The 16,207-nt window shown below is 38.2% G+C and overlaps 1 protein-coding gene and 1 long non-coding RNA gene across 2 annotated transcripts; both read left to right on the top strand.

Moving 5' to 3' along the window:
- The first annotated feature begins 1,067 nt into the window (after positions 1-1,067).
- LOC114558372 (uncharacterized) lies at positions 1,068-2,815 on the top strand. Its single transcript, XR_003692952.1, has 4 exons — positions 1,068-1,106; positions 1,222-1,308; positions 2,078-2,203; positions 2,497-2,815. It is a non-coding gene; the product is annotated as an uncharacterized LOC114558372 (long non-coding RNA).
- A 6,345-nt stretch (positions 2,816-9,160) lies between these two features.
- tnnt2a (troponin T type 2a (cardiac)) lies at positions 9,161-15,587 on the top strand. The gene is made up of 10 exons (XM_028582312.1): positions 9,161-9,168; positions 9,428-9,452; positions 12,205-12,268; positions 12,377-12,493; positions 12,595-12,672; positions 12,787-12,897; positions 12,990-13,099; positions 13,240-13,330; positions 13,421-13,461; positions 15,422-15,587. Exons 3-10 carry the CDS (start codon positions 12,215-12,217, stop codon positions 15,453-15,455), a joined length of 636 nt encoding a protein of 211 aa, XP_028438113.1. The 5' UTR covers positions 9,161-9,168; positions 9,428-9,452; positions 12,205-12,214; the 3' UTR covers positions 15,456-15,587.
- The last annotated feature ends 620 nt before the right edge of the window (positions 15,588-16,207 follow it).

The following is a 16,207-nucleotide window of genomic DNA, read 5'->3' as shown; positions in this document are numbered from 1 at the left end:
ACTATCAGTTCAGGGGAATTTGGTTGTGCCACTCAGGCTTCGGGCTTATGCTAATAGCTGAAGCAATATTTACCAGCTTTTATTGCTGACTGGTTGCTTTGTTAACACCCTAACTCATCACAAGAGACAGGATATGTGTGCTGGTCATTAGCTGCTGATATTTGGACGACTGTAAAGTCTGCTAACGCGCATTCACATATGCTTGGTTTTCCACAGATGATGAGGAAGAAAGAAGAGGAGAGTGCGCCGCTGCAGAGGAGGTAAGGCAACATCCTTGTCTTTATTTTAAGTTCATGTCTTTGTATCTGTCTACCTCAGTTTGGTTGCTGACTGCTGTATTCTGTTGTAGTGCGAGTGTGAGGGTGGCCTCCAAGAAGTTTGAATCCAACACAGTAAGATTCTTAGCTATCTTATCCAATTTCTTAGTAAGATTTACAGTCATCATTCTGCACTTTGGACGGAAAGTATTCTTTCCATATTTGCTGAGTAAAAAGATTAGGAATGTTGACTTGGATCATGGATCATTGTGCATCAAAATATAATAAAATGTATGATATTTGTGTTAGAGTTGTACATAGATGATTTACAGTTAGTATAATGAGTGTGTGTAATGTTAATTATCCAGGACCAAAATGAAGATGAAGACAAAGCATCACCCCTCCAGAGAAAGTGAGTTTGTTCAACCAAATGATTTTCTTTTACTTTTTCTAAAAGTTTGAATTATAGTTATTTTAGTCAGGTAAGTCAGACAAGTGTACAAAGACCTTGCATATGTGCATTCTGTTTTGTCCAGCTCTAGGCACAGGATTTCATCCAGGTCCATCCAGGAGAAGATGGAGAAACTGGCTCAGGCTGCACAGGTCAGACTCTCTGCAACAAAACAGAATAACTCAACTTAAGTCACCGTACAAATAAAAAAAAATATCAACGCTGATGTTTTTTTTTCTACTCTGTTTCCTATATGTGCGTAGAAGTCCGAAATAATGCGATCTCCAGACGTGACCCAGAGGACCCTGTTTCTGCTGGACGAGGTGTCCAGGAAGAGAGGCCTCTTTGAGAAGGAGAAGCAGGGGGCGAGCCCCACCAGCCCGGGAGTTTCTAGACAGGTACATTCATTACTCACAATCACCTATCAGATCTGCATGGGCCATCAATGCATGGACTGATATTATTAGCATGTATGGGCTCTGATTATTTCACATCTATGTCGGAAATTCACAGGAATTTAGGAGCTTCACATCAGGAATGTCAGACCGGATCAACCGCTGGGTCAACAAGACCAACAATACTGGGTCTTCACTTCCTACTGTGAGGCTATTTGCATTGTTACATGTCTGCTAAAACTGCATCATGTAAGAAGTTAAACAAGTGTAGCATCTGGCAACTAGAGGGCAGTAGTACTCTTTCATCTATACTGTATGTGCCTCAAGAGCAGGATATATTTGTTTTCTTCCTGCTGCTTACCTTTGATTAGGATGCCCTTACCAAACCAATTCACATTATGTTCCTTGTTGTTTTTAAAAAATAGGGTTTGTCCTCTAGTTCTGCCAACTATGATTATTTATGATTTAAATGAATAAGAAACATCAGTATTTTTATTCTGAAAGCAACATTCATTCTGTTCTCCTTTAGTGGGGGATGTTTAACTTGTGGTGATTAGAGACTTTAGTTCAGAGTTCAACCTGATAACTGGTTGACTTAACTTCAGAAGTTTAGTCCAAGTTCAAAACCATTTCTATGACAAACCTGGGTTGCTTTTAGTTTTAACAGCAACGTATCCATGGCTACGGGGACACCATATTTATTTATTTATTTAGTTATATCGGAGCAAATAAAGATCTTTTCGGTTATCATATAGTGAAATGTATCTGACACGTACCAGTATTCATATAAAGTAAGTATATATATATATATATATATATATATATATATATATATATATATAGAGAGAGAGAGAGAGAGAGAGAGAGAGAGAGAGAGAGAGAGATATATCTCTTTCTCTTCTTTTGTCTGTTGTATTGGGGGTACAAAATGTCTCGTAAAAATAAGTGTGATAATTTGTCAATTCTATTTGCAGGACTTGAGACATGTGGACATCATTAGTAAGAGGAGCCTGTTTGAGACAAGAGAGGAGAACAGTGTCCCAAAACCCAGCCCTGGAAAACTCTGCAAGTGAAGGTTGTCTATTCATAATGGCTAACAAGTAAGATTACTGTCCCACACGACTTTAACATGACTTTAAATTTGAATAGGAAATAAAAATGTATTGAATTGAAAAACTTTATTAATCCCGATAGGGAAACTGGTTTGCCACCAAACATACAGCAATCGAACACAATACACAACTAACAGGCAAATAAATAAATAAATAATTCTGCATTAGGAGACTAATAGACCCTGATAAAGAGACACAATTTTAAGAAAAATTCAATTTATTACATTATTTATGTATTTCTTCAGCAATAATTTCTTGCCTTTCTGTGTCCTTATTTGTAGGATTTAGTAGACGGTGAGGAGGACGCCATGACTGACTGATTCTTTCTTCAAGCTTTTTATGCTTTTTTGACTTCCGTGCCAAAGCACACAGGAGGAATAGATATGCCAAATAGGGAAAAAAGTGATTTGAGGATACTGCTTTTAAAGTAAGGAGGCTTTAATCATACACTAATGCATTGCTTCAAGTACAATAAAAGTCTTATTTCAAACATTGACATTACATGAACATTAATGTGTTGAGGAAGGGTAAAAAGCAAAGTTGACATGAGAGGAGAAGAACTGTGATAGAAAACAGGGAGGAAAGTGATATATTTGTTTTAAAGCTTTTCAGCCATTTGCCTTAACTTTGTGTAATTTTTCAAGCACTTTAAACAGGTGTAGGTTTTAAGGCTAATAACATCTATTTTTTACAGAATTGCAGCAGTGGAAGATGTTTTTGTTTTTGTCCAATCAGCTAAAATATACCTTTTGTTCTGTGTCATTGTGGGCAAGATGCCACCTGTCTAAGGAATAAATGTTTTATTACCACATGTCTGTCATAAATGTCTTCTAATTGCTTGCTTACACAACATGGAAATATATGTTGTATACATACTCTGTAACATCACTTATCTCAGCAGAGGGAGGGAGGGGGGGGTGGTGGTAGATAAAAGCTGGATGCCTGTGTTCTGTCAGTGGCAGGTTGCCATACAAGGGTGAGAAAATGTGTATGTGGTGTGTGAGTCATTGTCTGTGAGGAACTCTGTGCTTTATCTTGATCTTTTTGGCACTGCAAACCACACTTGTGCAAATTGCGGCCTTTTTTGGGAATGGTGATAATGGAGGGTACATGCTATCTAAAAAGTTATTAATAAAACAACAAGGGGTCCTGAAGCCTCTCTCCCCCATACACAGTCTGTCCCTTTACCCTCTGAGACCCACCTCACGTTCCTATTAGTGAAAGCAGTGACCTCTCCTCTGCTGCCCATTGAGTCTCTCCATCAGCTGTCTTTCTTCATCACTCTTATTCAGGTAAGTTTCACTGATTATAACCCAGTATTTAGGCTATAAAATGTTGTTATGAAGATGTAATAAAAGTGAAGGGGGAAATTATTTCTAGGTGAATTTACAGATTCTGGTTAACGTTTAGATTCACTGCTGCACACCTGAACCTGACCTCCCTGTCATGTCTGACAACGAGGAAGTGGTGGAGGAATATGAGGAGTAGGTTGAAGCTTTTTTTTCATTTTTACGTATCATACTAAAGCTTATACAGCATTTCTGCTTGATTATAACATACTTGTGTAATTGTAAAAATACACCCTGTTACACAACTATACATTGTAGTTCCTTTACTACATATATTGTAATGTCAGCTTTAGGTTGCTGTAATATCAATGACATATTGCTGCATATTCACGTTTTTCTATCAGAATAATAATGTATGAATGTGTTTTGATTTTCACAGGGAGGTGGAAGGTAAGAACTCCCATTATGACTCACCACATACTGCACAGTGAAAGATGTGAACTACTGTTAAAACTAAAGCCATGTAGGTTTGACACGTTTTCTACATACAGTATTACATGGATTTCAAAAGGAATGTTATGACGTTCTTATAGTTTTCTCCTGTGAATGAAAATGTCAAATTGATTTATGAATCATATGTAAATGTTGAGCCTGTCTGTTCAGCACACAGCTTCCATAACTGTAGCTCTTGTTGTATGTACGAATAAGCAATGTACAGTGCTAAATAATCAACAGGCTTTTTTCCTAATGTTTGAGGCTTATCGTAATGCAGCACAAAGTGTGTTTGTACCGAAAGACTTCCTTGTTGTACCAGTAGGTAGATTTTTTTTGGAAAAATCCATAGGATTTAAAAGTTATTTCTTCAGGGTTCAAGTGTGTGTATATAACATGCAGTACTTTCTCATTGTGTGGTTACATTTGCACATCTCCTCTCTTGTGTATTGTCCTGGCTGCGTGATTCAGAAGAGGAGGCTGCTGAAGGTATGGGACATTGTGTGAACATTTATAAATGAAGCTCTGGGTCAATGAGGAATCATTTGTGGTCATGACTTACCAGAGCAACAGGTGGACTGTTGGATGTTGATGGGCAGGGTGCCTGTGGTTAAAATGACAAAGCTGTGACCAGTGGCGGAAATATTCATATTGTATACTTAAGTAAAAGTACTAACACCACACTGTAAAAAAAAAAAAAAACTCCATTACGTTACAATTAAAAGTCCTGCATTTAATATATGAAGTCAAAAATATGCAAATATAATCAGAAAAATGTACTTAGTAGTGTTAAAAGTACTCATACAGAAAAAATGGCCACTGTGACTGATATATTAATATTTAGATCACTAGATTATTTACATTATGGATTATTTGCTGTTTATGATCTTGATTGATTCTTTGCTTTGTAAAGAAAATCAGAAAATAGTGAGAAATGTCATCACAATTACCCAAAGTGACACCTTCACAATGCTTGTTTTGCGCAACCAATAGTCAAAATGATTAAAAATGTGTTAATAATTAAAATAAGGAAAAATAAGCTGAGAATTCACACATTTGGGGAGTTGGAACTGTTGATTTAAAAAAAAAAAAGACTTATCGATTAATCAAATAATGAGCTCTACTTGTACTGTTGGGTAGTTTATAACAAAGCATCACATTTTATAATCAAATGGTTTTTAAGCAGAAATGTAATTTGTAAAGTAAAAATAACAAATAATTGTAGTGGATCAAAAATAGAAAGTGGCATAAAAACTACTCAAGTTAAGTAAAAGTACTTGAGTTCTTGAGTGAATGCACTTTCCACCGTTGGCTGTGACTGACATTCATGAATGATTACATCAGAATCAGTCATGCTTGATTTGACAATGCTTTGAAAGACTTTCTTTCTTTCTCTCTGTTCGAATGTTGCTGGCTGCTTTGCTGGCTGACTGCCTCTAAATGGCTCTGTGCTTTTGCTCAGCAGGGGAGCAGGGGGTAGAGGAGGAGGAGCAGGAGCAGGTGGAGGAGCAGGAGGAGGCAGAGGAAGGTACTGCGTGTGCTTTGAGCTGAAAGCATCTTTTTTTAAGATACTCCATAGTCAGTAAATGCGAGGCTGTTTTTGTGGACATTGTGCGAGTATCAGGAGTTTTTTTTCTGTGATAACATGACTTCTTAATCAGAAAACATACTACATGTATGAAACATACTACATGTACTATGATGGAGCTCACTATGCACATGCACCGTATCTGGGCATTAACATTAGGATACAAAATTGAACATTAAATAAAATGTTGTATAGCCGAGTATTTTGGGTTCTAATATTACAGAGAAATAATAATACTTGAGCTGAAAATATCCATTTAACATTTGGCAAACAAGGAGACGGGTGCATAAAGGATGAAAAATAACTAAATAAATCCTGAAGCTAAATAAATAATACATTAATAAATAAAATATGTACTTGTTTTTATATTTTTACATTTCTTAACTTATTTCAATAAATACATTTATTCATATAACTATTTTTTTCTGTGTCTGCATTTAAATGAGGTAAATGGTACTAAAATTCATTCTGAAGCAGGATTGGTCAGACAGGCAAACAATCACACCCCTCTGACCTATCCTGTTTTAGAATGAGGTTAGCAACACCAACTCATTAACATACACAGACACAGAAAGACGTAGAAATACAAAAAATAAATACATTTAAATATAGAGAAATTACGAAATTTCTTAATTTCTCTATATTTACATGTATTTATGTTTGTTTATTTTAAAATAATATTTTTAATTATGTAATATTTAATACATAATTAAATAGATACATTACATAATTAATTAATGTCTGTAATAATGCTTATTTGAGTCACAATTAGTACAGACATTAATTCATTATTTAATTTATCTATTTAATTATGTATTTTTGTGTTTATTTCATAATTTCTTTATGGACTTATTCTTATTATTTATTTGTTTCATATTTACATATTCATTTATAAGATAAAATTAACATTTACTGATATCCATAGAGGAGAAATTGTGCAACAGTACAAGGACGGAAATAAATACAGATAAATGTATAAAGTAAAAGTAAAAATGAATGAAAGAGTAAGAGGTGTCTAAAACTAAAAAACAACAGCAGTAAAAATAGAAACTATACAAGAGCACCTAAAGACAAAATTACAAGGCAAATCATATCATAGTGGGGGGTCTGGGTGTCCTCCCCCAGGAGGTAACAGGGTTGTAACCATCAACAACTTAATTTCCTGTATTCGGATACACTTTTATGCACCAATTTACGGTGAAAATACTTTTATTTAGCCTATGTGAAGAAGAAAAACAAAGATGACAATTCAAAATATATATTAAAATTATATATTTGGGATTTGACTCAACTGCTCATGATCTTGCAGAGTATATTGTGTAATCACATCTATCGCACCCAACACACACACACACACACACACGCACACACACAATCTCTTTGCATTTAATTATAGATCTAGCAGCTAATATATCACACCCTGTTGAGATTTCTAACTGATATCACTAATTGATGCTGAACTTCCTTCTCTGCCAGAGGCCGTAAAGGAAGAGGACGAACCTGCTGCAGAGAAGGAGGAAATAGGTGAGGGTTACTGTGTCCGTGGTTTCCCAGCAAGACAACGTCTAAGTGACGTGTTGGGTATGTGTTAACAGCGGAGCAACGGTGATTAATTTATTCTGTCTATAAGCATCAGTCAGAGACATACAGGAAAATAATCTGCTATAAGTCACACTTTACTTTGGTATGTGACAGTCTGCAGGGAATCAATGACGTCTCTACTCTCTCTTGTCACGGATAGCTACCAGGTGAAAGTAATCCCTAGGCCTCCCAACCCTCCCATCCCTAAGGCTCTTTTATTAGTCAGAATTAGATATTATCTTAATCAGCAATTGTTTAGGTGTGTCTTGCTGTGACTGCCAATCATATGATGTGAGAGATGTTGAAAGACATCTTTCTGTCTCATCTATGCTTCCAAATCAGCAAACGCCCTGTGAGGCGCCTGTAATCTGTCACCAGATGTGTCGCAAACTGGGCAGAAGAAAGGGACATTTCAACTAGTTTGTGAATGCAGCATTACACCTTAGGGCTGGGCGGTTTGGCCAAAATCTTCTATTCATATCTCGATAACGATATAAATCACGAATTTGAAAATAAATAAATTTTAAATACTCAATATGAAATAACCATATGGTAAAGCCTAATTTTGTTTACTCGTGTGAATTAAATAATTGATGACTATAAAGTATATTACTCATTTTATGAATACATTTTTCTGAAAAGTTTGAGTAAATGTGCTTGTTATTAAAAACATATTTAAATGAATTAGGTATCACAACATTTTTTCACAATATAGATTCCATTAAAAGATCATACGTTATTATATTGAATTATTGGCCAGCCCTATTTCACCTGCAAGTTCAGTTTATCATCAGAAGAGTAAGATTAGCCATGCTAGATGGCATTGTTAGTCCACCACAGTAGTCCAGGTTGAAATATCAAGTAAATAAACAAGTATCAGATGGAGTGCCACATAGTTCTGTGCAGACATTCACAGTGCTCAGAGAATACCGGTAAATCCTACTGACTTTGGTGATTTCTTGACTTTTCCTCTAGCGCTATCAGTAGGTCAACCTTTTCACTCATCCAGTGAAATATCTCAACTTCAACTAGCAGGAAGAGCACATTTTTGAACAGATTCGTGGTTCCAAGACGATCATTTCTAGGGACTTTGGTGATCCTCTGACCTTTTATTTAACACTACAAAATTTAAATTTGTCTGATACTTTGATTTATGAACAAATACCTGCAAAACTATCCTTACAGCCTCCTACTTTTATGGTATGGCATCTATGTAATTCAGAGGTCACAGATGCCATACCTTCTTTGGTGAGTAAATGCTTATTATTGAGACAACCTCTCTGACCGAATGCTATTCATGATATGTAACACATGCAACACTTTACTTTTGACACACACACACACACACACACACACACACACACACACACACACACACACACACACACACACACACACACACACACACACACAAATGGTACCTGGCTTTCTCAGTGCTCTATTTTGGTCTTTCTTATCTTTATGTACTTCAACATTGTGTCTGTCAACACTCATAAAACACAACTATTTACTGTCCTCTAATGCAGTGGTTCCCAACCTGGGGTCCGGGCACCCCCAGGGGGGGCGGCAAAGATCACAGGGGGGGCGCGAGTCTTTATCTGGTTTAAGGTTGAGGTAAAAAAAATTGTTAAATAAATTATGATAATACACTAGAATATATAATGTATACAAAAGTCAGTATGAAAACTATATATTCTGTTGTATCCTCGTTTTTCCTGCCGCCACGGCATCACTATTTTATGAATAAAACATGGCGGAGAAAGTGTGCTGATAACTGCTCTGTATCAAAAAAGAAAGTAAGGCTCTATCTCGAGAGTTACCTCAACTTCGGTTTCGGGGCTCAGCTTTTCTTAGACATGAGTAGGGGGGCACCAAGGAAAAAAGGTTGGGAACCACTGCTCTAATGCACATACACACTCATTTGACACAGACACTCACAAACTCACACAAGCCTCTCAAGAATCTTATTTTGGTTTCAGATGGAGAAGAGGAGGAGGGAGAAGGTAACACTGTTTATCTAAATTGCATCAATATGAATGTTGGCACATCTTACTCATTGTTTTTCTTTTCTTGGATTAACCCTGACTCAGCCAAACTAAAGTTCACCGTTGTTACAAGCACATACACAGGCTCCATTGTAATTTGATGGCGTTTCCTGGTAGGATTACGAAATGTTTTGGTATGCTCTTGGTGAGAATGTGTGTGGTCTAGACTAGCTCATTGGTGTATATTTCAATTCGTTTTTTGTTTTTTTCTAAACAGAGGAGGAGGCCAAACCGAAATTCAAGTGAGTAACGTTAACACTCCCTGATGTACACACAGTGTAGCACACTGTTTTGCTATGGAAACCAAATACTTCTTGTTGGGCTAATTCTATCTCCTATACGCAAAGCCTTCAAATTAAAAATAATAGTTTGACATTTTGGTAAATACCCATATTTGCTTTCTTGCAGAGCCAGAGAGTTAGATGAGAAGATCAATACCACTCTCTGTACTGTCAGCAGTTGGTTTGGTTAGCTTAGCTTAGCACAAAGACTGGAAGCAGGGGGAAACTGCTAGCCTGGATCTGTGTGATGGTAGTCATTGCCAGACCTATTTCCACGGCAGGAGAATGGTAGCCTGGCTCCGCCCTCCTACGTACGTAGATGCAAGCGAAGCCATTTGGTCCGTTGTGGCAACGCTGCCGAATATACAAATATTAAAGCCCGAGCAAGAACAATCTTTGCTGAGTTTTGTTGGTGGCCATGATGTTGTGGCCCTCCTCCCCACGGGGTTCGGGAAAAGTTTCCAGCTTGCTCCGTTAGTGGTGAAGGAGTTGGCTAAGGCTAACACTAGCGATGCTAATGCTAAATATAAGCCGATAGTTGTCAGTCTCCTGTTGCACATGCGCATGACATAAGTCACGACCAAACCAAAGAATTTCTAATAAGGGAAGAAGTTTCACTCTCTCTCTTTACTTCCAGCTTCTGAACTGGTTGCAGTTCCACCAGAGTTCCATATAGGGGGCGCTCACAGGCCAACGCAGAATGAATGGGACTCTATGGAGCTATACCCCTCAAAATCCACTTTTCTCAGGATATAATTTTTTTGTCTAGTAATTTGAATGTTGCATTCGAAAGGGGAGGCTAAGAAAATATGTGTTTTTGCTTTTTTGTTCTAAAAAGCCTTTTAAAATGTCAATGACGTCATACACATATACGGCCAGAGATACTGATTTACGGCAAGCTCTGAGTCGCATCCTTTTTTCTCTCGAGGCATTGACAACACATCTGACAGGTTAGGCTCTCCCTGTCAATACACGTGCTAGAAAGAGGTTTGCTAATGTTTTAAAGACCACCCGGAAATATTCACTCTGACATTCTGGTTTTGCTTCGGATGCCGTCAAGCAGGATCTCCGATCGTAATCAGTCCTTCACTGACCAATCAGCATTCATTAGCAGAATGCTAGCGTGTTATGGGCAACAACGACTCACCCTGTAAGAAATCAAAAGGACATAAGTACTCGTTCATTCAACTTTCAATCTATAACCTATGTTGAACTTGCAAAAAATACAATCAAATCTGAGGTTTCTCAACGACAATCAGGCGAAAGAGACACATTTAGCCGTCTAGCTCCATAGAGTCCCATTCATTTTGCACTGGACCGCGATCACCACCAGTGGAACTCTGGTGGAACTGCAAACAAATTTGGTACAATGGGGCTGAAAGGGAGTGGAAAGGCTTTCCGTAGACCGGCTTTGATCAAACGTTAGCGATTGGTTATGGCAGATCCAGAGTGGCTCTAAACTTCAACAGAGTACCCGCCTTCAAGGGAGTTAACACTTGTCAATGGAAAGTGGCCAGACTCTCTGTACAAATGAAATGTACGAGAGTCTGGTAGGACCAGGCTAGGAGAATGGTGTAAACCAGGGATGTCAAACTCAATTTCACTAAGGGCCACACTGGAAATGACAATCACAATAAGGGCCGGAAATGTTGAGTTTATTGACATGCTTTTATTTAACAAAAAAGTAAATTAACTTTGTATTGTTGCATGTCTCATATAACTTTCTCCCATACAGTTTGGTCTACATAAAACCCTAAAAAAGTAAGCAAAAAGTTTTTTAGCCATTGTAGAATTTAGCAAGTCATGAAAAACAAACATTACATTTTTAAAAGCAGCTGCCACCTAGCCGACTCACCACAACCTGTTTCAGCCTGAATAAAATCTCTCTGCTTCTGTGGGGAATTCTGAGTCTCAAAGTCTGCAAATCTGTCAAATTCTGCACGGCAGTGTTGCATAATTACAGTATGAAAAACAGTTTCCTCATTTTTTTGGTGTGGTGCATAACTAGGGGCCAAAATTCGCTGTGAACCTAAATTGATATGCGGGCCAGATCAAAATTTGCAAGGGGCCGGTTTGACACGTGATGTAAACGTAACAAAATCCTTCTACAAGCACACCTAGCTTAAGCTCACTAATCAACACTTTATATATTGTTTGTTTAATCTGTACAAAGATACTGCCTCTGGACAAGAAATAATCTGGATCATAAATTCTTGTTTTTACACATTGGCTTTTGTTTAATGTAGCTAGCTATGTATCACAGACACAACTCGTGGCTTTTTGCCAACATGTAGAGAATAAATATAAATTATAATAATAATAAACATAGAAAGAGAAAATCAAAATATGTACTTCAAGTTAAAACATTTGAATATAAAATAGAAATTAGTGGAATATATCAGTTTAACCTGTTTTTAATTAGTTTAACCTCACCCTTGATTTAAACCCCAGCAGTAAAGACTTGAAATATGAATGTAATACTTCTGATTAGCAAATGTGTCTGTCTACATTATAATGGTTAGTTGAAGTTGATTATGTGTTGCATAAAAAAAGTTAAAAAAATAAAAATAAAAAATAAAAATAAAAAAAAATATATATATATATATATTCGGGAAAGAATACAATAAAATATTGACTTTTTTTTTTTTTATTACTTTATAACTCTCTGTGTTGTTCACTCACTGTCCTGTGTTTTTCATCTCCAAATCTCCAGGCCATTTATCATGCCCAACCTCATCCCTCCTAAGATCCCAGATGGAGAGAAGGTGGATTTTGATGTGAGTGACAGACTTACAGTACATACAGTGCATATGTTTCAGCCTAATGATGTAAAACCTAGACCCATGCCAGAAAGTACAAGAAGCACTGAACCCCTGTTTCTGTAGGATATACATCGTAAAAGGATGGAGAAGGACCTGATGGAGCTTCAGACTTTGATCGAGGTTCACTTTGAGAGCAGAAAGAAGGAAGAAGAAGAGCTCATTAATCTCACGGAGAGGATTGTGAGAGCTTTACACTAATGCCAATTAAAGATAAACATATTCACAAACACAAAGTTAAAGATCTGCTTTCAAATCTGTTAAGATGATGATCTGTTTTGCAGGAGAAGCGCCGTTCTGAGCGAGCAGAGCAGCACAGAATCTGCAGTGAGAGAGAGAAAGAGCGACAGAAGCGCCTTGAGGTATAGTCATGCTCATGCTGCTGTAATGTAATGTACTGTATACTTCCGGCATCTACTGTATTGAATGAACCAACTCCTAATATATCACTCTTCTTTGGACCCATGTTTCTTTAGGACGAGAGAGCTCGTAAGGAGGACGAGGAGGCCAAGAGGAGAGCAGAGGATGAAGCTAAGAAGAAGAAAACCCTCACTAGCCTCCACTTTGGAGGTTACATGCAGAAATTGGTGAGCAGGAGGGTTAATAGTGGGCGGTTAAAGTATTTAAAATGTGAAGGATGTAGAACAGAGCTTTTATTTTTACATATTTTACTTTACAGACAGAAAAACGGAGTGGTAAGAGGCAGACTGAGAGAGAGAAGAAGAAGAAGATCCTGAGCGAAAGACGCAAATCTCTGGACATCGAGAACATGAGCCAGGACAGAATCAAGTAGGTGGAGACATATTGTGTAATTTTACCTCAAGATAAAGTAGGGACATTATTTCTGATACACGAGACATTGAAAATAATCTCTCAACATAACATAGAACAGCTATATTGTCCCATGTTACTGTATCTGTATCTCACAGGGAGAAAGCTCAAGAGCTGTGGGAGTGGATGCACGAGCTGGAGGCAGAGAAGTTTGAACTGCAGTACCAGATCACCAGACAGAAATATGAAGTGTGTACAGTACGCCACATATGTTGTTGAAGTAAGGCACAGGACAATAGACCACATTGGAGTAACACGTGCATGTTTTTTTTGTTCCAGATTAATGTTTTGAGGAACCGCGTCAGTGACCATCAGAAAATGTAAGAATGAACTCATGAATCTAATTTTTTTCTCTCTCTGATGCCACACACACTTTTCACACAGATGCACCACGCTCATGGATGTCTGCTCACAGACTATGTTCCAGAACAAAACCTAAAGAACCTCTCTCACAGTGCCTGTCAAGGCCCAAAGACACAATGTTTGTTTACAATAACTTCCGGGTAGAAAACCCATGCGTCCTGTACATACAATTCTACAGCGCTGATCAAACAAGGAACAACTGCTCTCATCTCTTCCTTTTAAAATGCATGTTTGATGCTTTCATATCTCAACACTTCCATTAACATTAGATTGGAGACCTGAGCCCTGTTGGGCCACAGACTAAAGAAAATGACATCACCCAAAGCAGTCTGTTTGGCGGTTGCTGTTCGTAACACTATAAGACGCTAGCAAAGCAACACAGTGTAGAAAACAAGCACAGCACAACTGTCAAATAGGTCATGCCACAATCAGCTGCCATGTTTGGGTGGCAGTAGCAGTAGCTGGAGGGTCACTGGTTCAAGGCCCCATATTGATCAAATTATGGTGGTGGACTGGTAGCTGGAGAGGTGCCAGTTCACCTCCTGGGCAAGGTGCTCTTGAGCAAGGCACCAAACTCCAAACTGCTTTGGGGCTCCTTTCCATGGGCAGCTCCCTCACTCTGACATCTTTCCATTAGTGCATGTATAGGTACTGAGTGTGTGTGATTAATAAAGTATACATTATTATTATTATGTTAACCTGGGAGTGATTTTTGTGTCACAGTGATTCGGTCTATAGACCCCTTTCACCGCAGACATTTTGCCGCGTCAGGTGGAATTCATAACATTAATGATGGCTGCATTCCATTTAGGTGAGCCAGTTCTAGGGCTCTGGTAGTGTGCATGCTCAATAACAAAATAAATTTCCTCAAAAACAATGTATAGACTTCACTTCACATGTGACCCGCTAGAAGTGTGTGGTGGTGTCTCTATCTGCAGAGACCCTGCTCTCTGCCTGTATTTCCTCTTTTCTTTTTCATTCTGGAGAGTGCAAGACATTTGGGAGTGTCAACAAAGACATGTGTGTAACCTCAAGCCAATAACAGCATTATCATTTCCAACCGCTGCTTTACCCCTCGCTTCTCACACCAATGCACAAATCTAACTGACGAACGGACACAGAGAAACAGACAAGATGATGCCAAAGAGGTTAAGCTCTGCACTCACTTATAATCCGACAATGTGGCACATTCCTGCGGAGGTGCGTGTGTGTTTATTGGTGCTTTTGACAAAATTGCTGCAAGACAATGAGAAGATTGTTTTATCCAACTGATTCACTGCTTTGTGTGGCGCTTCCTCTCTTCATTCTCTCTCTCAATCCAATTCAAAGAGGCTTTATTATGCATCATCATAAACATATCATATATTAGCATGGCCATATTGAGACATAGTATTGCTAAAGCACATAGTACAGCAGGGAAAAGTACAGGATGCAAACAATAAAATGTTAACATCAGTGCTAAGCTATAATTTGACCCATAGATCATAGCATGCAACAGTGTTTTCACTTAAACAGCAGTGTTAAGAGAAGACCATCAGGTACTTTGAATACATGTTCATTTGTTGTTAGATGTAGTGGCCCTTTGAATGCTCCCCACTAACTTAAATGGCATTTTGACGCTAGAAGCACCCAACCCCGCCACAGCCCAGTTGTCATTTTGCTCATCTCCACTCACGAGTCCCTCAAGGCTCTGTTACTCACTCAAACTGGGAGAGGTGGCTGTGTGGCTGGGTGTGACAGGTCAGCTGTCAAACCTGTCACAGATGCACTGAAAGAGCACTTGTATGTCTCAGTGTGCTAATTGCCTTGCTATTTTGTCAAAATGGATGGTAGATGATTCTGCAACCTCACAATGTTAAATGCTTTTTGTGGACATGTTGTCTTTTGCATCATGTGACTAGTCCTTGTTTTCAACAGATCCAAGAGGACCAAGAGAGGCCTGAGGAAGTAATTGCTGAGTGAGGAGTGTAACTATCAGCCCTTTCCCAAAGCCACCGCCTCAAACCAATCCATGGCTTTCCTGCCACACCCCAGTCACACCTGTTTCCACGTAACCTACAGTACAAATTATATCCAGTTTAAAAGCGCCATCTTACTCTGTTGTTTTCCTCTTATTACCACCTTTTAAATAAGATCCCCTGTGTTTAGAGTGTAAATAAAAAAATGTCATTTCAATCAATGACTTCTTGCTCTTTCAGACTTTTGAGCATGGGTGCATGTGTTTATCAGCACCCAAAACTCCAGAGAGTAAAATGACATTCAAGACATGAATGCAGAAAGCCTAAAGCAAATAGTCTCTTCCAACTCAGAGACAGGCTACGACATGACTAAGACTGTAATGATGCTCCTTGGGCTAACGCCCAGACCTCCACCCAACACACACATTCACACAAATACACACACAAAGCTGGAAGAGAATCAATTACTTTCATTTTACAGTAATCCAGGTGGGAAAATCCTTCATTTGAAAAAATGTGTTCCTCCTTCAACTGCTTTCCAACTTCTCTTCAAAGTGTATCAAAAAGGTAATTTATATGACAACATACTTGGTTCATGACAAGACACAGAGCTGCAAAACTAAATACAAATGAAATCAGTGATGTGAATCTGATGTGGCACCAAGTATGCGGAAACCGTTACAACTTGTAATGAAACAAGCATACCATTTAGGGATGGTATGATTTATGAGTTTGTGGCCAGATT

This window comes from Perca flavescens, chromosome 7 (genome assembly GCF_004354835.1).
Source record: "Perca flavescens isolate YP-PL-M2 chromosome 7, PFLA_1.0, whole genome shotgun sequence".
Lineage (NCBI taxonomy): Eukaryota > Metazoa > Chordata > Actinopteri > Perciformes > Percidae > Perca > Perca flavescens.
The sequence above is the reverse complement of the archived record's forward strand: the minus strand, read 5'-3'. Positions and strand labels throughout refer to the sequence as shown.